Raw genomic sequence first — 20,836 nt, forward strand, 5'->3', positions numbered from 1 at the left:
ATCAGGTTCGCACTGCTAATGGAGAAGGTATGCACATCTCACATATTGGTCAGGCTTCACTTCTCACTCATCGATCTAAAGATTGCGCCTCGTCAATGTCCTTCGAGTTCCTTCTGTTTCACGTAGTTTGTTATCACTTCCTAAACTTACTCGTGACAATAATGTTCTTCCTGAATTTCATCCTTTTTCATTTTTTTTGTTAAGATCCGGGACACGAGGGATGTACACCTTAGAGGTCGACTGCGCAATAATGGTCTCTATGCACTTGATGTGCCGCCAGCTCCTAGTGCTTTCAGCGATGTTCGTGTGTTTTTATCACATTGGCATGCGCGCCTTGGTCATCCTTCCACTCCCATCGTTCGCCATGCACTTCATCGTCATGAGCTTCTAGTCGTGTCTAATAAACATGTTGATGCAGTTTGTGATGCGTGTCAGCAAGGCAAGAGTCATCAGCTTCCTTTTCCTGAGTCGAGTAGTGTAGTCAATAAACTGCTTGAACTTGTGTTTTTGGATGTATGGGGCCATGCCCAAACCGCTGTTAGTGGTCATAATTACTATGTCAATTTTACTGATGCTTACACTCGGTTTACTTGGCTTTATCTTCTTAAATGCAAGTCTGATGTGTTTAATGTTTTCTTGTAATTCCAAGCGCATGTTGAGCGTCTGCTTAGTCATAAAATCATTCATGTGCAATCCGGTTGGGGGGTGACTATCACAACCTCAATGCATTCTTTAATAAGCTTGGAATTACACATTGTGCGTCTTGTCCTCATACACATCAGCAAATCCGTGTAGCTGAGCATAAGCATCGCCATATAGTTGAGACTGGTCTTGCATTGCTTGCCCATGCCTTCGTTCCTTTCCGATTTTGGAGTGATGCGTTTTCCACCGCATGCTTTCTCATTAAAATACTTCCTAGACGACTCCGTCAGATGAAAACACCACTTGAACTCTTGCTGAATTAAATTCCTGATTATACGTTTCTCAAGGTGTTTGGGTGTGCGTGTTGGCCACATCTTCGTCCGTATAACCAACGCAAGTTGGAGTTTCGGTCTCAACAGTGTGTGTTTTTTGGTTATAGTTCTTTTCATAAAAGGTACAAGTGTCTTCATGTTCCCTCTAACCACGTCTACATCTCTCGTGATGTGGTGTTTGATGGGAATGATTTTCCTTTTCCGCATTTCCGGTCACTTCCACCACTCCCACTGCACCTGAGAAATCTGTTTTACCTTTGCCTGGTCAATTTGTAGATGTTGCATATACCCCCTTGTTGCTACCTAACCATGGCGCAGGTACTGGGCGACGAGCATGCCTTGAGCTTCTGGATGAGCAGTCGCCCGCATCCCCTCGGGCATCCGCCGAGCCCTCTCGTGACACCACCCCATCACCTGGCTCGCTGACGGAGCTGGCCGAGCCGGGCCCCGCCTCATCGGTCCAATGTGGGGCTGGTCACGCATCGGCTGAGCTGGCTGAGCCGGCCGAGCTGGCCGAGCCAGCTTCTGCCGCGACCCCTTTGGCCCCACGTGGGCCTGGCTCGACGCCCGCATTGGCCGAGCCGGCATCCACGTTGTCCTCGCCAGGCCCTTCGCCTGGCTTACGCGTCCATGCGTCCTCTTTGGTCGTAACTTGATCGCCTGGAGTGTGCGCAAGTAGGCCATAGTGTCTCGGAGTAGCACTGAAGCAGAGTACAAGGCAGTTGCCAATGCCACAACTGAGCTCATTTGGGTACAGTCTCCATAGAGAGTTTTGGGAGTCTCTCAAGAGCAGCCACCGGTTCTTTGGTGTGATAATATTGGTGCGACTTATCTTTCGTCCAATCCAGTTTTCCATATGCTCGTACCAAGCACATCGAAGTTGACTCACTTTATGAGGGAACGTGTTGCATAGAAGTTTCTTCATATCAAGTTTATCTCTTCCAAAGATCAATTTGCTGAGATCTTCACGAAGCCACTTCCACAACCTCAGTTTGAAGGTTATAGACGCAATCTTAACTTGCTTTGTACTTCTGGCCACAGTTAAGATTGAGAGAGGATGTTAGACTATATATTATATAGGGCTTCTATACGTAAATGTATATTGTATTGTACACATTGTGTACCCCTATGTATATATATAAAGAGCCACACCCGCATTAGGGTGGCGTGTAGGTTTCCACAATTCTAGGTTTTACAGCTACAACCAGCGTCACGTTTGCTTCATCGTGCAAAATGTGTCACGATTTTTGCTACAATCTGCGTCATGCCTTGCTACATCCAGTGTCGAGTTATGCTACAACCAGCACCGCGGCCAGCTGAGATGGGTCAACTGCGAGGATATTTTTTTTGCTGGAACTGGGGCTCGAATTTGCTGGAATCGGCGAGTCGGGTTGCTGTGGCGGTGAACGGCGATGACTATTTTTTCTGCAACCGTCGTCGGCATTTGCTACGGTCGGTGGGCAGTTTTGCTGCGACCAACAACATAGTGAGGTACACTGCAAGCTCTTCCACGGGCGCCGCGGCCGACGACCTCTGCCTTCGGAGCTACAACCCGCTGTTATCAGATCTGCGGCCATCGCCACACAGACTGCAAGCCGCGGGAGCACAGTGTTGCATGCGTGGAGTCGATGAGAAACACGGGAGGCGACCGCCAGCAGCAAGGGCGCCGACCGCCGGCTAGGGTGGCGGTGTTCGAGGTTGGTCGCCTCACTCGTCCATGGCGAGCGTCGGCGGCGCCGCTGCTCTTTTCTCGGTTGGCACTCGTCGAATTTGTTTCCGGGAGTGAAAACGACATGAAGAGCCGGATCCGACGGACACACGAGCACGCATTTGACTTTACTCATATAGCTTCATTTTGATAAAGGAGTGAGTACTCCCTCCGGTCCTTTTTACTCCGTCTATTAGATTTGTGTCAGTTAAATTTTACAAAGTTTGACCAAATTTATATTTAAAAAATATTAACATGTACAATATCAAAAGTGCAGTGGCGCCAAATTTTACAAAGTTTGATCAAATTTATTTTACAAAGTACTATTTACGCCTTGCACTAAAGGGTCATCATCACATATTGATGATGTGATATCGCAACTCCTTGTCTACATAGGAAACCGTGTTGAATAGTCTATACTATTCTAGATTTAGTTTTCTTTTTTCTTTTTTGCGGGTGATTCTATTCAAATTTAGTTCAAGATGATGTCACTCTGGAACCTAATTACTCCATGTGTCATTTTAGATCTGATTTTTCAAAATGATGTCACTGCACTAGGGGTTTGGAGCATGTAGCCATGTTCAGTTCACCGGTCATCTCGGACCGAGGTCACCGGATGGAGCTTCGGGAAAATGGTATGACCCGCAATACCATTGGGTGATTTTGCTTGACTTGGTGTCTAATTAAGCCTCGAGGCAAGTCCTTTCCATTCAAGAAACAGGGTATCAAATATCAAGCGCATAGGACTCGATATGCCAACCTAGGAAAATATGTTTGTAAACGAGAAAAATATTCCACGCAACAGCTTGTAGCTACAAATTAATTAGTGGCATAATTCTATTGTTTATATTTTTGCTTCTTCGTGAAACTGTCATGTGTAGTTGAAAAAATTGTACGTCACAACAAATTAGACCAATATGTTCTTACTAAATGGTTTCTATTTCGTTTGAATGCTTAGGAGGACAGTGGTATGTGCAACCTATTAGACTTGACATTGATGTTCACATTTTTTTGGATTTATTTCAGGCCTTTCGATGATGTGGAAAGAGTCGTTCACGTCAACTATGAAGGCGTGTGTGACAACTTCGTCAATCTCAAAATAATTTGTCGGCTCAGTCTCATGAGATATTCATAGAGATAGGGTGTGCGTACGTGCTTGTATTCATAGGAGTGAGTGTATGAGCATAGGTACACGCGTTTGCATCTGTACTGTGTTAAAAGAAATTGATTTATATTTCCGTTTGAATGCAATACGTGTCTTTCAACCAAGGCCTCCACCGATGTAGTTGGCAGGTGACGGATGCGCCAGATCCGACGAAACAAGTATGTATATGAGTGGTCGGCGGATTTATATTCACAACCATTGAATGAAAGAAGTTAGTTGCATGAAAGTATTATAATTGAGACATCACATGCAGATTGATATCAATATTCATAATTTTTACATGTCAGTGCAAACTCTCGGGCGCACGGCTGCAGAACGGTCTAAACTTCGTGTATAAGCCGTGTATTGATGATGTATCTGACCGTTCAGGCGGCCCGCCTGTCAGGTGCTGTCATGGCATGCTATTTTGCCAAAAAGACCCTTGCTTTTTATTTAATCACGTAAATATCCCTTTGTTTGCGAAAAAGGGTTCTGCTCACAAAGAAAACGGGCGCGCGACTGCCGTGATTCGAACAGGCGCCGGGCCGCACGCAAGGTGGGTACTTTGCCGCTGCGCTATCGCATCGTTTGGTTTCAGGGCATGCGTTCATTCTTTTATAATTTGATCGTACAATACTAGTAATTGTTTATCGAAAACACACTCGCGCGATAACGTGGATTCGATCCGGTGACAAATGGTTCGCAGCGGGCGCTCGCTGCCGTTGCGCCTGTATACCTTTTTTTTGTTAAGTAGCACGCGTATACTTCTTAATATTACGGGCCGTTCGGTTTTTTATACAGTACTACAAAATGTATATATTAAAATTTTGTATTAAATGTTATATGATATTAAAAAGATGTATACACAAGTTTGTAATAATAAGATCTTTGCGCTGAACATCGTATACAGACTGAATATTCTTCGGGTGTATCTATTTTTTGGTTATACGATAAACGTTTTCATAATGCGAAAAAGGTTCGTCGTATATTTAAATAAGTTCATCGTATATTATATATAATTAAAATATCGCATACTAAGAAGTTCACTGTGTAAAATTAGCACCTGAGATAGACAAAATGTTTTAACTATAAAGAATAAAGAAAGGAAGAAATGGAGAAAAATACATTTGCTGCCGCTTCACAAATTTTTATTTTATCTATAAGGACTAAAGAAAGGACAAAATGCAATTTCTTATTCTCTAGCGCGAGCAAACCACTATGGCACTCTTTGGCTTGGATTAAGTTACAGGCTTATGATCTTTTTAAAATACGATAAAGTTTTTAAATATATTGAACTTTTTTTTTACATTATGCGACATTTAAAAAAATATACACTGAATATTGTTGTATAAATACACACTGAACATTACTGTGTAAAATACGAAGAACATTTATGTTATGTACATTGAACATTTTTCAATATTCAATTATCTTTTTTAAGTGTATGATGGTATTTTTGTGATTACATATAAAGCAATTGGTTTTTTGTAAGAGAACATGCCACGTGGGCCCCGACAGGATAGCCCCACCGGTCAGTTTCAGCGTCAATACTTGCTTATACGGAGTTTAGACCGTTCTGCAGCCGCGCGCCTGAAAGTTGGTACTGACATGTAAAAATTACGAAAGTTGATACCAATCTGCATATAATGCCCCAATTGTGATACTTTCATGCAATTAACTCGGATGGAGGACTACTAATGAATGAAATATTATTTGGACAGTTCATATGGAAATTAGCCCATCTTTTTTAATATAAATTGAGGCATGCTAAGCGTCTCGGCTGAACTTTTGTAAAGATTGACCCAGTCGCGAGCCATCAAGCGGCCAAGCATGTTGCAGAATTTTTTTGCAATTCGGGTAGTGTAGCATAAAACTCTTTTGCAACACCATGGCATGAAGGAGATGGTGCCGGCAGCTGCAAGAGGTTGAGGTGGTGGCGGCATGGTCGGACACGGTTGATGGCGTCGGATGGCCATGCTGAGGATGGCAAAGACGGAGGTGCAGGGGCTGGGCGGGGCTACAGTCAAAGAGTCCCGGAGGCTGATGGAGGGAGCCGCGCGTGCGGCAGTGAATCTTGCAGAGGCAACAGTAGAGGAGCGCGGGGTAGGAAGAAGGACAAAGGTGGAGGCTTTGTTGGCGGAGGTGATCTAGTCGGTGGCAGGCGGGACCACCGATTGCGGGGTGGGGTGTGGCGGCGCAATGCACCTCTCACTCGTGGCGTGACCCAAGAGACGAGGGGAGCTCAGGAGGCGTCATCTGAAGACAAGGACGCTTCTAGATATAAGAGATAGAGGGATGTGGTGTGTAGGTCCATGGGACAACATGGCAAACGGTAAGGAGACTGACACATGCATGGTCGCTCTGCAATATAGCCAATGTTGCGCCCAAAAAAGTTTCAACAAGGGTCGCGTTGAAAAAGGGAGTACGCGTCCCCGTCCGATCGCAGTTGATCCAACGGCTCGCTGCGCGACGGACACGAGCGCTGAATCGGTCGGGTGGTCCCAAATTTCCATATATTTTACCCTACCATCGAAAATACTCCATATAGATTAGCTATGAAATGTCACTATCTCACTAGTAGGAGTACTTCGCAGCTTATGACTCGTTCCTGCACTGCCTACACTGGCTTGCTAATTGACTGGTCGTCTTTATAGTAGGACGCCAAGCAGCCTTGAACAGACCAAAGTTAGATGGAGTCCACGGTGAAGCAGGCCAGGAAAGAAGACGAAGAGCAAGCGAGTGGCGGAATCCAGCGGATCCCGGAGGAATGCCTGGAGAAGGCCATCGGCCTGACCTCGCCGGCCGATGCCTGCCGCGCCGCCACGGTGTCGGCTGTGTTTCGATCGGCGGCGGACTCGGACGCCGTGTGGGAGCAGTTCCTGCCGCCGGACTGCGACGCCGTGCTGGAGCGAGCCGTCCACCTCGTGGACTCCTCCTCCAAAAAAGATCTCTTCATGGAACTCAGCGACGAGCACGTCCTGCTCGACGACGGCAAGAGGGTGAGTGCTAAATTTCCTGATGACAAAAAGGCAACCGATCTGCTTTTCTTTTTTTAAACAGTTTTGCTAGAATTCATCTAGATGAGATTTAGTTTGGTCTCATTCACCTTTTTTAGCCATTGGATGTGATGCTATAAGATGCGTATGTGCTAACGTGGGTTGTATCCGTTCTTATTTTTCATGTAAATGAGACCAAATTACGTCTCATCTAGATGAGTTCTAGGTACTCCCTATTTTAAATACTTCCCCATCCCATAATATAAGATATTTTTGCTAATTACTTTAGGTTGCAACTAGAACAATGCCCGTGCGTTGCAACGGGACAGGGCCGTACCTGGAAAATCAGAGGCCCTGTGCAAATTAAAGTTAGGCCCGATGTGTTAAAGCAACAGAATAATATTTTTGTCAACCAGTATAGTTTTTCACAAAAATTACACACGGTTGGAAGCAGAAGTTTTAAAGACATGTAGATAGCACATACCTAATTTGCTTTTTCTAGTTGTACTATGCTACTCCCTATTTCATAATATAAGAGCGCTTTTGACACTACTATTATGGGACGGAGGGACTATTTTGGAAGACCTGTGAGATTGAAAGAGCTGAGAGGAACTGATGGATCGTGATTAGAGAGAGATGCTTAGGGTGGCTTGTTCGAGTAAAATATTTCAAACAGTTCTTTACTCTAGTACCTAATGCTTCAATTAAACACCTTGATTAACACATAAAATGGGGCACATGTGGTGCTGGGGCCCTGTTCGGTCGCTCCTGTTGCATGTGCTCATGTACGGCCCTGTAACGGGATATAAATATTCTAATACATTAGCTCATGATTTATCTGTCAATAATAATAAGATTGTGTAAATAAATGTTCATCAAATTCTGACCGTGAATTACCTTATATTTTGATTGAAAATTTGGTAAGTAAATTCAAGTGGAATTGGTTCAGAAAGTAAGTAAATTAAGATGATTGATTATCATATACATTCTTTAAGTAATAAAAAACGTTTTATATTGTGCGACGGAGGAAGTACCAATAAATCTGGCTAATTATGGGTGTGTGCTAGAGTTTTGGGCTCCATCGATCCACCGGAGCCAAATGCTATATGCTGTCATCAAGCGAGCTGGCAATCGCTTGGGGTAAAATCGATCTTTACTGGAGAGAGAGATTGGACCCGGATTCAAGGTAATTCCATGCTTGCATTTGCATATACAACCATACCATTTAAATTTGTGGTTAGTCGGTTTGAGTTTGTTAAAACTGCATGTAAATTGTTGTGTTCATTTGTTTGACAAGGTAGGTTCCCCATGGTCGCGGAGCTTATGTCGGTCTGCTGGTTCAGCATCTTTGGCGTGATCAATAGCAGGGAGCTCTCTCCCGGCACCCACTACGCGGCCTACCTCGTCTTCAAGCTTACTCACGATGCCTCCGGCCTCAGCTCCCGCAGCCAGATATCAAAGGTCGAGGTAGGCGGGCAAGTGGTGGGGAGCGCTCGCACGGCGTCTCTCCATCCATGCAACCGTGCTTCCTGCAGTGGCGCTGCCATCGGTGAGGCATCATCTTCAACGATGAACAACAATTGCGTCGTGAATCAGCCGCATGAGCACAAGGATGAGGACGAAGGAGGCATCGTCAGGTACCCGCGCGAGAGGGTTGACGGCTGGCTGGAGCTAGAAATTGGCGACTTCCACACCAGCGCAGGTGATGATTTCCTAGATCTAAGATAAAAGATTTTTTGTTGTTTCGTCGCTCTTCCTGCGGCCTCTGCACCGAGTTGATATGCACACGGTCAACAACGCAACGCAGGTGATGATGCAGGCGCGGATGTTCCCATGGGACTGCACGAGTTCGAGGAGCTGCAGTGGAAGAAGGGGCTCATCCTCGAAGGAATCGAGATAAGGCCTAAGAATTAATTAATATGATAATTATATCTCTGTATCATATACTGTATATAGGGATTGGAGTTGCTTAATTACCAAGAAATTTATGTCTGGCTTTGGGTGATGAGCTATAATCGCATAGTTGTGGTGCTCAAAATAGTACATTTGATGGTTTAAATAATCTGCTTCCTAGGTCAGGAGCCGGTAGGCAGCAACAAATTTGGTGTGTGTCATTCAAATTGAATTATCTGGCTGTAATTAACGGCAACGAATTGAATATTGCGGTGTCCCTTTCACCTTTGCTTTAACTAGCACACTATTTATTTATGGACGCCGATAACTGCCACACGTGTGGTATATTAGGCATCCGTCTACACATCGTGTGTGGCGTGAGCACGAGGCAGCCCACACGGACTGTGTGTGGGCGGACATTAGAATTGCCCACACGTGTGGGCGCAGCTACTTCGTGCACACGCCCAACAAGTAGTACTCATCTCCACCTCGCGCGTGTGGCACGAAGCAAGAATGCCCACACGTCCTGGCGCAGCTAAGGTAGGTACCCACGGGATGACGATTTAGTTGCCATCCGGGATGGCAGATGTAGTTATCCGGGATGGCAAGTGTAGTTGTAAAAGCATGGCAACTTTATCTGTTTTGGTTAACTATAGTTGCCATGTCTAATTTATGGTAGTTGCCGCGTGTAATCAAACCGTAGTTGCCGTATGTGATTAACTACTTGCCACATATGGTCAAACAGTAGTTGCCATGTGTGTTTACCTAGTTGTCACGTGTGGTCCAACCATAGTTACCATGTATGGTTAATCACAGTTGCCATGTGTGTTTATCTGGTTGCCACGTACGCGCAACTGCAGTTGCCGTCTAGCAACGAATTATAGTTGCCATGTGTGTTTGCCTAGTTGCCCCGTTCGCGTAACTGCAGTTGCCATCCACAACGTAGGAGTCGTCGTGTGGGCGAAAAGCAGTTCGCCCACACGCGCATGGACTAGGTGGTGATTGTGTGGGCAGAAACTAGTTCGCCCACACACGGAGCTGGCAAACAGCATGGTGTGGGGCGTGTGGGCAAACTCTCCAACGCCCACACACCAGCCCCGTCCTACGTGGTACACCAAATCCACCTTTCCTTGTCAAGATTCGTGCAAACTGCACTGGATGACGATCCAGGCGTGTGGGCGAGTTGAAGAAGTGCCACACGTGTGGGCGTTAGTGTTTCCGTTATTTATTTATTTCGATGAACACTTAATCTCCACTATCATCATATTATGGGTAACGCTAAGATATAATCCATTGGTGTATGTCCTAAAATACAACGGTAAACATGGATGCACCACCTGAATTGAAAAAATATTAGAAAATTCAAATATTTCCGAAACTTTGTTTGGAACAAACATGGGCTAGCGCTATACATGTATGTAAACTTTCGTGACAAAATAACTTCCATCAGATTCAAGACGAATTAAAACAAAACCGATATTGTATAAAAGTTACCATCCACATTTTTAAAACCTGCATTTTTTCAAGATTTCCACGGAATTCATTTTGTCGCAAAGTTTTACGCATGAGTATAACACTAGACCACATTTATTACCAAAAAAGTTGAGTCCATTTCGTGAACAAAGGGGTATAATCTCTGGCTAGTGGACATAGAAGCTAGCATAGAGCGAGGCTCGCAATATAGCCAGGTTTGCCTGTAGTCGTTTTTATGTCACTTGGTCCGTCCCTTAGGGTGACGGTTAGCGAAAGTCGCGGAAAGGTGATTCCGTGGCGATCCCGTTCCTGCTAGGGTTTTCGTCATCGGCGCCTCCACAGATCGGATCCGCGAGCACCGTGAGCATCATCCTGAGCGCCCAGGGGTTCTCGTTTGGAGGAGAGCAGGGGTGACAGGTGGGAGATGGAGGATGTGGAGGGCCTGATGAGGGGACTAAAGTTGTTGGCGGCGGCGAGGAGAGGGGTGAAGATTGGAATGTTGGAAAAGGGCAAGGCGGATGACTGGATTCCGGACGAGCCTCAGGCTGTGGGGAAATTGTTCTCGGAAAGACCAGCACGTGCAGGTGTAGTTGGACAAACTCTTGGAAGGATTTGGTGCCCGATTAAGGGCCTTGGCTGCAAGGAACTGCGGACGAATGTCTTCCTCTTCACCTTTTGCCAGGAGTCTGGTTGGAGGAGAGCTCTGGAAGAGGGCCATGGTGGTTTGACAAAGAGTTACTGGTAATGGAGGAGTTTGATCTGGAGAAGACAGTACATGAGTATGATTTCAATCTAATTCCGATGTGGATTCGAGTGTTTGGTCTGCCTCTAGGATATATGAATAGAGCAACTGGAGAAAGAATTGGGACAGATTTCCATGAGCTAGTAGATGTAGAAGTGGGACATGATGGCAAGGCAGTGGGGAAGTACCTTCGGGTCAAAGTGAAGTTAGACATCACCGAGCCACTTGTGAGGGGGTTTGTGCTTGATAGGGAGAAGAAGGAGGAAGCAGCCATGGCTGTGGAGGAGCCGGAGGGATACGGGAATAATAAAAAGAAGAAGAAAAGTCTACTTTGGTACCGATTTGAATATGAATATATGCCCAACTTCTGTTACACGTGTGGTGTGATTGGACATGGGCAGAAGGAGTGCAGCATGAAGCCGATTCGAGGAGAGGCACCACAATACGGACCATGGATGAGGGCTGAGGACACTGGCGGAAAGGGAGAAGATGGAGGGAAAGGGAAGTGGTTGGAGGGTAGAAATAACAGTGAAAGCAGGACTTCGAGTGGGGGGAGGGGAAGTGGAGGCAGCCATGTAATGGGAGACCGCCGACAGTACAATCTGGGGAAGGGCTCAAGAGGTTCGGGTAGTGATGCCCAAACATGGAAGAAAGAAGCCACGACATCAAGAAGCAGTGGCAAGAGTAATGGCGGGGGTGAGCAAGAGGTCACTAGCCCCCTGAAAGTTAAGAGAGGTGATGGTAATCCAGCAGGGAGCATAAAAGCTAAACAGTTGGGGTTTGGGGCTGATCCTAAAGAAAAGAATGTTGTAGAAAAAAACACGATGATGGTTGATAGGCCACTTAAGGTGAACGCAGGAGCAAGGGTGGAGTTGGGAAAGGAGGGTGAAGAGGGGAAGGATGCGAGGAAGGAGTTGGGTGGAAAGGCTGGGAAAGGGCCTGGGGGCAGGAAGTTTAGGCGTAAGGAGCGTACATCCGATATGGGGACTCGGGAGAGACTGGGTGTACTCGTTGGGAAGAGGAGTGGGGAGGAAATGGGCGTGGAAGATATTAACACAATTAAGAAAGGAAAAGGGGGGGAGAGCAAGGCCATGTGGGGGGAAGGAAGAGTGCTAGTTGAGGAGGGAGCAGTGGAAGGGGGTCACTCAAACACAATCATATCGGCCGGGCTGTCTCAACAGCCCCGCCGAGATTAATGAAAATCATAAGCTGGAATTGCCGGGGACTCGGGAATGGTCCGGCAGTTCAATCTCTTCTCGATCTGGGGAGAGTGGAGGATCCCGATTTACTTTTTTTATGTGAGACAAGATTGGAGGAGAAGGAGTTGGAGCGTTTTCGATGGAGCCTCGGGCTAGCACATGTGGTTTCATGGAAGACAGAAGGGAGAAGTAGGGGAGTTGCTCTATTCTAGAAAAGGGGAATGGACGTGGCGCTGAGATCATACGGTAGAAGGCATATTGATGTGGATGCTACACACGAGAATGTATTAGTATGGCGGATGTCTGGAGTTTATGGTGAGTCTGCAATGGAAAGGAAGAAACAAACTTGGAGAACACTAAGACTATTGAAACAACAACATCAAGAGGCAAGGCCGTGGATTTGTCTTGGTGATTTAACGAAATAATGACTAGTACTGAAAAGGTAGGGGGTGCGGATCGGCCCCAACATTATCTAGATGGTTTCAGGGAGGCCTTGCAATCTGTGAACTTTCAGATATCGGCTATGAAGGAGATACTTTCCCTTGGAGGAATCATACCAAGGAACTGCGTACATATATCTACGAACGACTTGACAGGGCAGTAGCGAATGATGAATGGTGCAGCCTGTTCCCAAACTTTGCAATAGTGAATGGTGAACCTCATCATTCGGACCATCAACCTATCATTGTACAAACTGAGGGAGTGGATAGACGGGAGAAGGGCGGAGACAGGCGTTTTCGGTTTGAAGCTCAATGGTTGCAGGAAGAAGGATGTGAACATGTTATCAAGGAGGCCTAGGATAGTACTTGGGACAGCGGCGAAGGAGGTGTAAGCCAAGCGCTACGGAGAGTGGCGGGGGAGATAAGTACTTGGAGTAGGGAGGTTGTAGGGGAGTTGGAAGGGAGACTCAAAAAGGCGAAGAGGGAGCTCGAAGGCTGCATGAGGGAGGCGGTCTCAGAGAACAAAATTAGAGAGGAGTTAGAAGAGAAGAAGCATACGATGCTCAAGCAACGTGCTCATATGTGGTGGTTGCGGGATGGCAATAGGAACATAAAATACCTAGAGTCAGTGGCAACAGGGAGGAAAAGAGCAAATAGAATCAAGGAGCTAAGGAGGGACGATGGTTAGATGGTAGCAGAAGGGGAGGAGTTAACTAACTATGTGTGCTCTTTTTCAGGATCTTTTCTCAACTTCTAACCCACATCGGATACCTGAACTCATTGATAAGGTCCAACCACGCCTCACTACTGCAATGAATGATATGCTTGCAGCAGAATTCACGCGAGAAGAAGTGAAGGCGGCACTTGATCACATTGGGGACCTCAAGGCTCCTGGTCCGGACAGCATGCCAGCCGTAGTGTTTAAACGCCACTGGCAGTTTATGGGGAATCATGTGGTGAGTGAGGTATTGGCTGTGTTGAATGGTGGAGATATCCCAGGAGCCTAGAACGACACTATGGTTGTGTTGATCCCTGAGGTTAAGAATCCACAGAGACTAAAGGACCTACGACCAATCAGCCTCTGCAATGTACTATATAAATTGGTCTCCAAGGTTTTAGCGAACAGATTGAAGCTCATCCTACCTTCCATCATCTCAGATAACCAGAGTGCCTTCGTGCCGGGCAGGTTAATCACTGACAACGTTCTCCTAGCATATGAGATCTCCCATTACATCATGAACAAGCGCAGCGGTAAGGAAGGATTTGATGCGGTGAAGGCGGACATGAGCAAAGCCTATGACCGAGTGGAATGGTGCTCCCTTGAGGCCATGTTATGCAAGTTGGGATTTAGGAGGAGTTGGGTGGACCTAATTATGAAGTGTGTCCGAACAGTGCGGTACCAGATAAAGGTCAATGGTGCCTACACACATCAGTTGTGCCCTTCGGGAGGCCTTCGGCAAGGGGATCCCTTGTCCCCCTACCTTTTTCCCATCTGTACAGAGGGCCTCTCAGCTCTGCTAAAGGATGCAGATCAGAACGGTACGCTGCATGGAGTGAAGATCTGCCCAAGAGCACCTTGTGTTGCACATTTATTTTTTGCTGATGACTCGATGCTATTGATGAAGGCAAACCAACAGGAGGCGACGATACTACATGAGGCACTTGAACTCTATGAAGCATGCTCTAGACAGTGCATAAATGTGGAGAAATCAGCCATCATGTTTAGTCCAAACACTTGTGCAACAGATAAGGTTTCAGTCAAGTCCATGCTTCAGATTGTGAGTGAAAACTGGAATGAAAAGTACCTCGGTCTTCCGGTCCACGTGGGGCGGTCCAGGAGGAATGCTTTTGAATACATCAAACGAAATATGTGTGGACGTGTCTATGGTTGGCAGGAGAGACTACTGGCAAAGGAAAGCAAGGTGGTCCTGGTTAAAGCTGTGGCACAGGCGATTCCTACCTTTGCAATGTCTTCTTCGACCTAACCAAAACTTTCTGCTCGGAGCTGGATGCACTGTTAGGGAAATTCTGGTGGAGCCAACAGGATAAGAAGAACCCCATTCACTGGTTGAGTTGGGACAAGCTGACGAAGCCCAAGGCAGTGGGGGGTTTGGGCTTCAGGGATATGCACAGTTTCAATGTCGCTATGTTGTCAAGGCAGGGGTGGAGGCTGATCCAAAACCCACACTGTCTATGCACGAGGGTTCTAAAGGCACGGTATTTCCCAAACTGCAGTGTCCTTGAAGCTACTCTGCACGATGGCATCTCATATTCGTGGAGAAGCATTCTTCATGGGCTGGAACTAATCAAAGAAGGTTATATCTGGAGGATAGGAGACGGCTCCAATGTGAACATCTGGACAGATTCGCTGATTCCGAGGCTGTGGTCTTGGAGAGTTATCACTCCAAGAGGGGCAAGCATCCTGTCCCGGGTGGAAGAACTCATTTGTCCGATCACTGGTGGATGGGATGAGAGGCTCGTCAAGGAAACTTTCTGCATGGACGATGCTCGAATTATTCTGTAGATACCTCTACGGGAAGGAGTGGATGATTTTATTGCCTGACATTTTGATAGCAAGGGAACCACTCTGTAAAAAGTGCATACAAACTGCACATGGAACTGCGCAGTGAGATAAGCAATGGAGCACCAGGCTCAAGCTCGGCCGGAGTCGGTCGGCTAGAGGAAAATTCAGACCAGTCCTGGAAGCGCATATGGAAGCTACCGTGCCCGACGAAGCTGCAGATGTTTGTATGGCGGATCAGGCATGAGTCCCTAGCTCTCTGTACAAATCTAGAGAGGAGAGGTGTGAAGCTGAAGCAGTCAAAATGCTTCTTCTATGGCCGGGCGGTGGAGGATGGAGGCCACCTATTCATTCGCTGTAAGGTGGTGAAGGAAGTTTGGCAGGAGCTCTGGTTAGAGAAGGAAAGAATTCAGCTAGAAGGCATAACAGGCGTGCACACAATGCTTGATTCTGTTTGGGAGATGGATGTTAACAACAGGGTGATGATAAGCACTTTATGGTGGCAGTGGTGGAACATCAGGAACAAAGTCCGGGAGGGAGAACTGACGGTCAGTGCGGCAGAGCTCGGGCGTCGCATCCGCTGCAGTACCATTGAATGTGCACAAATTTTTCAGTCAGAACCAAAGGAAACAAGGGTAGGCAAATGGCAGCCCCCCAGCCATGATGAGATAAAGGTCAATCTAGATGGAGCCTTCACTCCTGGTAGCAGCTTTGGAGGATGGGGTGTGGTCATCCGTGATTCTGACGGTCAAATCATCGCTGCGCGAGCAGGGAGACAGGAGCACACTCAGGATGCGTTTCAAGCTGAGCTAAATGCAATGGGGGCGGCAGTTGCACTAGCAGCAGACCTGGGTGTACTTCGAGTAATTTTCGAGACGGACCCGCAGCTACTTGCTGATGTGATGGATCTCCAGAAGGTGGATTCCACACCGAACGCTATAGTCATAGAGGACATTAAGTTTCAGCTGAAACTGTGGTTTGCCAAGCATGGTGTCCGTGCTTGCAGCCGGAATGTGAATTCTGTTGCAAATGAGCTTGCTCACATTGGTAGTACCTGTCTACCGAACGATTGTATGCAGTGGGAGAACAATGTACCGCCCTCAGTGGCTGAATGTGCTTTCGGGGATTTGCCTGAGCACCGTTAATCTATAAAGCGTTGCTTTGGTTTCAAAAAAAAGCTAGCATATAGCAAAAAAAAAATTATGAATCTCCTAGTTGCCTAGCATAAGCAGCCATTTTTGTGGGCTACTTTATTACTCACTCTTGAAATCTTAATCAGCTTGCAGGTTTGAAAACTCATCATAATAGTAGTAGCCTGCTCATAAGATACCACCATCTTGATCCATTAATCATGTTGGAGATCAAGGCATCATCGACTGCGGCACAAACAGTCACTGCGACAACAACACCCTTAAAATGCATGATACGTTGAGTCCATTGGAACTGTACACATTAGTGTTGCAAATAATTGTTGTACTTTCAACCCGAAAGCGACAAAATAGATAAATCTTATAGCGGCCGGGTTATTTTATGATTGTCAACAAATCTAAAACTGCAATTGCAATTTATCATAACATCGGAAAGAGTCTATATAAGATCTTTTAAGCAAGTCCACATACTCAACTATCATTTAGTCTTTCACAATTGCTAACACTCACGGAATACTTATGGGTATGGAGTTTTAATCGGACACAGAGAAAGATAGGGGCTTATAGTTTCTGTTGGAAATATGCCCTAGAGGCAATAATAAATGGTTATTATTATATTTCTTTGTTCATGGTAATTGTCTATTGTTCATGCTGTAATTGTATTGTCCGGAAATTCTAATACATGTGTGAATACATAGACCACAACGTGTCCCTAGTAAGCCTCTAGTTGACTAGCTCGTTGATCAACAGATAGTCATGGTTTCCTGACTATGGACATTGGATGTCATTGATAACGGGAGCACATCATTAGGAGAATGATGTGATGGACAAGACCCAATCCTAAGCATAGCATAAAAGATCGTGTAGTTTCGTTTGCTAGAGCTTTTCCAATGTCAAGTATCTTTTCCTTAGACCATGAGATCGTGCAACTCCCGGACACCGTAGGAGTGCTTTGGGTGAGCCAAACGTCACAACGTAACTGGGTGACTATAAAGGTGCACTACGGGTAGCTCCGAAAGTGTCTGTTGGGTTGGCACGGATCGAGACTGGGATTTGTCACTCCGTGTGACGGAGAGGTATCTCTGGGCCCACTCGGTAATGCATCATCATAATGAGCTCAATGTGACTAAGGCGTTAGTCACGGGATCATGCATTGCGCTACGAGTAAAGAGACTTGCCGGTAACGAGATTGAACAAGGTATTGGGATACCGACGATCGAATCTCGGGCAAGTAACATACCGATTAACAAAGGGAATTGCATACGGGATTGATTGAATCCTCGACATCGTGGTTCATCCGATGAGATCATCATGGAACGTGTGGGAGCCAACATGGGTATCCAGATCCTGCTGTTGGTTATTGACCGGAGAGGCGTCTCGGTCATGTCTGCATGTCTCCCGAACCCGTAGGGTCTACACACTTAAGGTTCGGTGACGCTAGGGTTATAGAGATATGTGTATGCGGAAACCCGAAAGTTGTTCGGAGTCCCGGATGAGATCCCGGACATCACGAGGAGTTCCGGAATGGTCCGGAGGTAAAGAATTATATATAGGAAGTCAAGTTTCGGCCACCGGGAATGTTTCGGGGGTTACCGGTATTGTACCGGGACCACCGGAAGGGTCCCGGGGGTCCATCGGGTGGGGCCACCTATCCCGGAGGGCCCCGTGGTCTGAAGCGGGAAGGGAAACAGCCCCTAGTGGGCTGGGCGCCCCCCCATGGGCCTCCCCCCTGCGCCTAGGGTTGGAAACCCTAGGGTGGGGGGCGCCCCACTTGCCTTGGGGGGCAAGGCACCCCCTTGGCCGCCGCCCCCCCCTCTAGATGGGGTTTGGCCGGCGCCCCCCCTCCCAGGGGGCCTATATAAAGGGGGGAGGGAGGGCAGCAACATTACAGCCTTGGGCGCCTCCCTCCTCCCCTGCTACACCTCTCTCTCTCGTAGAAGCTCGGCGAAGCCCTGCCGACATCCCGCTACATCCACCACCACGCCGTCGTGCTGCTGGATCTCCATCAACCTCTCCTCCCCCCTTGCTGGATCAAGAAGGAGGAGACGTCGCTGCACCGTACGTGTGTTGAATGCGGAGGTGCCGTCCGTTCGGCACTCGGTCATCGGTGATTTGAATCACGGCGAGTACGACTCCGTCATCCACGTTCATTGGAACGCTTCCGCTCGCGATCTACAAGGGTATGTAGATGCACTCCTTTCCCCTCGTTGCTAGTATACTCCATAGATGCACCTTGGTGAGCGTAGGAAAATTTTAAATTATGCTACGATTCCAAACAGTGGCATCATGAGCCAGGCCTATGCGTAGTTACTATGCACGAGTAGAACACAAAGCAGTTGTGGGCGTTGATGTTGCCAATTCTTCTTGCCACTACTAGTCGTATCTTGTTTCGGCGGCATTGTAGGATGAAGCGGCCCGGATCGACCTTACACGTACGCTTACGTGAGACAGGTTCCACCGACTGACATGCACTAGTTGCATAAGGTGGCTAGCGGGTGTCTGTCTCTCCTACTTTAGTCGGAACGGATTCGATGAAAAGGGTCCTTATGAAGGGTAAATAGAAATTGGCAAATCACGTTGTGGTCATACGTAGGTAAGAAACGTTCTTGCTAGAAACCTACAAACCACGTAAAAACTTGCAACAACAATTAGAGGACGTCTAACCTGTTTTTGCAGCAAGTGCAATGTGATGTGATATGGCCAGAAGATGTGATGAATGATATATGTGATGTATGAGATTGATCATATTCTTGTAATAGGAATCACGACTTGCATGTCGATGAGTATGACAACCGGCAGGAGCCATAGGAGTTGTCTTTATTATTTTGTATGACCTGCGTGTCATTGAATAAACTCCATGTAAATTACTTTACTTTGTTGCTAAACGCGTTAGCCATAGAAGTAGAAGTAATCGTTGGCGTGACGACTTCATGAAGACACAATGATGGAGATCATGGTGTCATGCGAGTGACGAAGATGATCATGGTGCCCCGAAGATGGAGATCAAAGGAGCATAATGATATTGGCCATATCATGTCACTATTTGATTGCATGTGATGTTTATCATGTTTTTGCATCTTATTTGCTTAGAACGACGGTAGTAAGTAAGATGATCCCTTATAATAATTTCAAGAAAGTGTTCTCCCTAACTGTGCACCGTTGCGAAGGATCGTTGTTTCGAAGCACCACGTGATGATCGGGTGTGATAGATTCTAACGTTCGAATACAACGGGTGTTGACGAGCCTAGCATGTACAGACATGGCCTCGGAACACACGCAATACACTTAGGTTGACTTGACGAGCCTAGCATGTACAGACATGGCCTCGGAACACGGAGGACCGAAAGGTCGAGCATGAGTCGTATAGAAGATACGATCAACATGGAGATGTTCACCGATCTTGACTAGTCCGTCTCACGTGATGATCGGACACGGCCTAGTTAACTCGGATCATGTTTCACTTAGATGACTAGAGGGATGTCTATCTGAGTGGGAGTTCATTAAATAATTTGATTAGATGAACTTAATTATTATGAACTTAGTCTAAAAATCTTTACACTATGTCTTGTAGATCAAATGGCCAACGTTGTCCTCAATTTCAACGCGTTCCTAGAGAAAACCAAGCTGAAAGATGATGGCAGCAACTATACGGACTGGGTCCGGAACCTGAGGATCATCCTCATAGTAGCCAAGAAAGATTATGTCTTAGAAGCACCGCTAGGTGAAGCACCAATCCCAGAGAACCAAGACGTTATGAACGCTTGGCAATCACGTGCTGATGATTACTCCCTCGTTCAGTGCGGCATGCTTTACAGCTTAGAACCGGGTCTCCAAAAGCGTTTTGAGAAACATGGAGCATATGAGATGTTCGAGGAGCTGAAATTGGTTTTCCAAGCTCATGCCCGGGTTGAGAGATATGAAGGCTCTGACAAGTTCTTCAGCTGTAAAATGGAGGAAAATAGTTCTGTAAGTGAGCACATACTCAGAATGTCTGGGTTGCACAACCGCTTGACTCAGCTGGGAGTTAATCTCCCGGATGACGCGGTCATTGACAGAATCCTTCAGTCGCTTCCACCAAGCTACAAGAGCTTTGTGATGAACTTCAATATGCAGGGGATGGAAAAGACCATTCCTGAGATATATTCAATGCTGAAATCAGCGGAGGTGGAGATCAGAAAAGAACATCAAGTGTTGATGGTGAATAAAACCACTAAGTTCAAGAAGGGCAAGGGTAAGAAGAACTTCAAGAAGGACGGCAAGGGAGTTGCCGCGCCCGGTAAACCAGTTACTGGGAAGAAGCCAAGGAATGGACCCAAGCCCGAGACTGAGTGCTTTTATTGCAAGGGAAGTGGTCACTGGAAGCGGAACTGCCCCAAATACTTAGCGGACAAGAAGGCCGGCAACACCAAAGGTATATGTGATATACATGTAATTGATGTGTACCTTACCAGTACTCATAGTAGCTCCTGGGTATTTGATACCGGTGCGGTTGCTCATATTTGTAACTGAAAACAGGAACTACGGAATAAACGGAGACTGGCGAAGGACGAGGTGACGATGCGCGTCGGGAATGGTTCCAAGGTCGATGTGATCGCCGT

The 20,836-nt window shown here is 46.7% G+C and overlaps 1 protein-coding gene across 1 annotated transcript; it reads left to right on the forward strand.

The window, feature by feature from the left end:
- The first annotated feature begins 6,478 nt into the window (after positions 1 to 6,478).
- On the forward strand, positions 6,479 to 8,906 carry LOC123126258 (F-box protein PP2-B1). The gene is made up of 4 exons (XM_044546626.1): positions 6,479 to 6,825; positions 7,890 to 8,008; positions 8,124 to 8,524; positions 8,630 to 8,906. The coding sequence occupies exons 1-4, from the start codon at positions 6,517 to 6,519 to the stop codon at positions 8,734 to 8,736; spliced, it is 936 nt and encodes a 311-aa protein (XP_044402561.1). The 5' UTR covers positions 6,479 to 6,516; the 3' UTR covers positions 8,737 to 8,906.
- Positions 8,907 to 20,836: the final 11,930 nt, after the last annotated feature.

This window comes from Triticum aestivum, chromosome 5D (assembly GCF_018294505.1).
Source record: "Triticum aestivum cultivar Chinese Spring chromosome 5D, IWGSC CS RefSeq v2.1, whole genome shotgun sequence".
Lineage (NCBI taxonomy): Eukaryota > Viridiplantae > Streptophyta > Magnoliopsida > Poales > Poaceae > Triticum > Triticum aestivum.

Excerpts from the sequence above, each read along its gene's own strand:
- LOC123126258 (XM_044546626.1), top strand. The coding sequence starts at position 6,517 with ATGGAGTCCACGGTGAAGCAGGCCAGGAAAGAAGACGAAGAGCAAGCG. Across the intron at positions 6,826-7,889 it reads TGCTCGACGACGGCAAGAGG|AGTTTTGGGCTCCATCGATC; the intron begins GTGAGTGCTAAA and ends GGTGTGTGCTAG. Across the intron at positions 8,009-8,123 it reads AGATTGGACCCGGATTCAAG|GTTCCCCATGGTCGCGGAGC; the intron begins GTAATTCCATGC and ends TTGACAAGGTAG.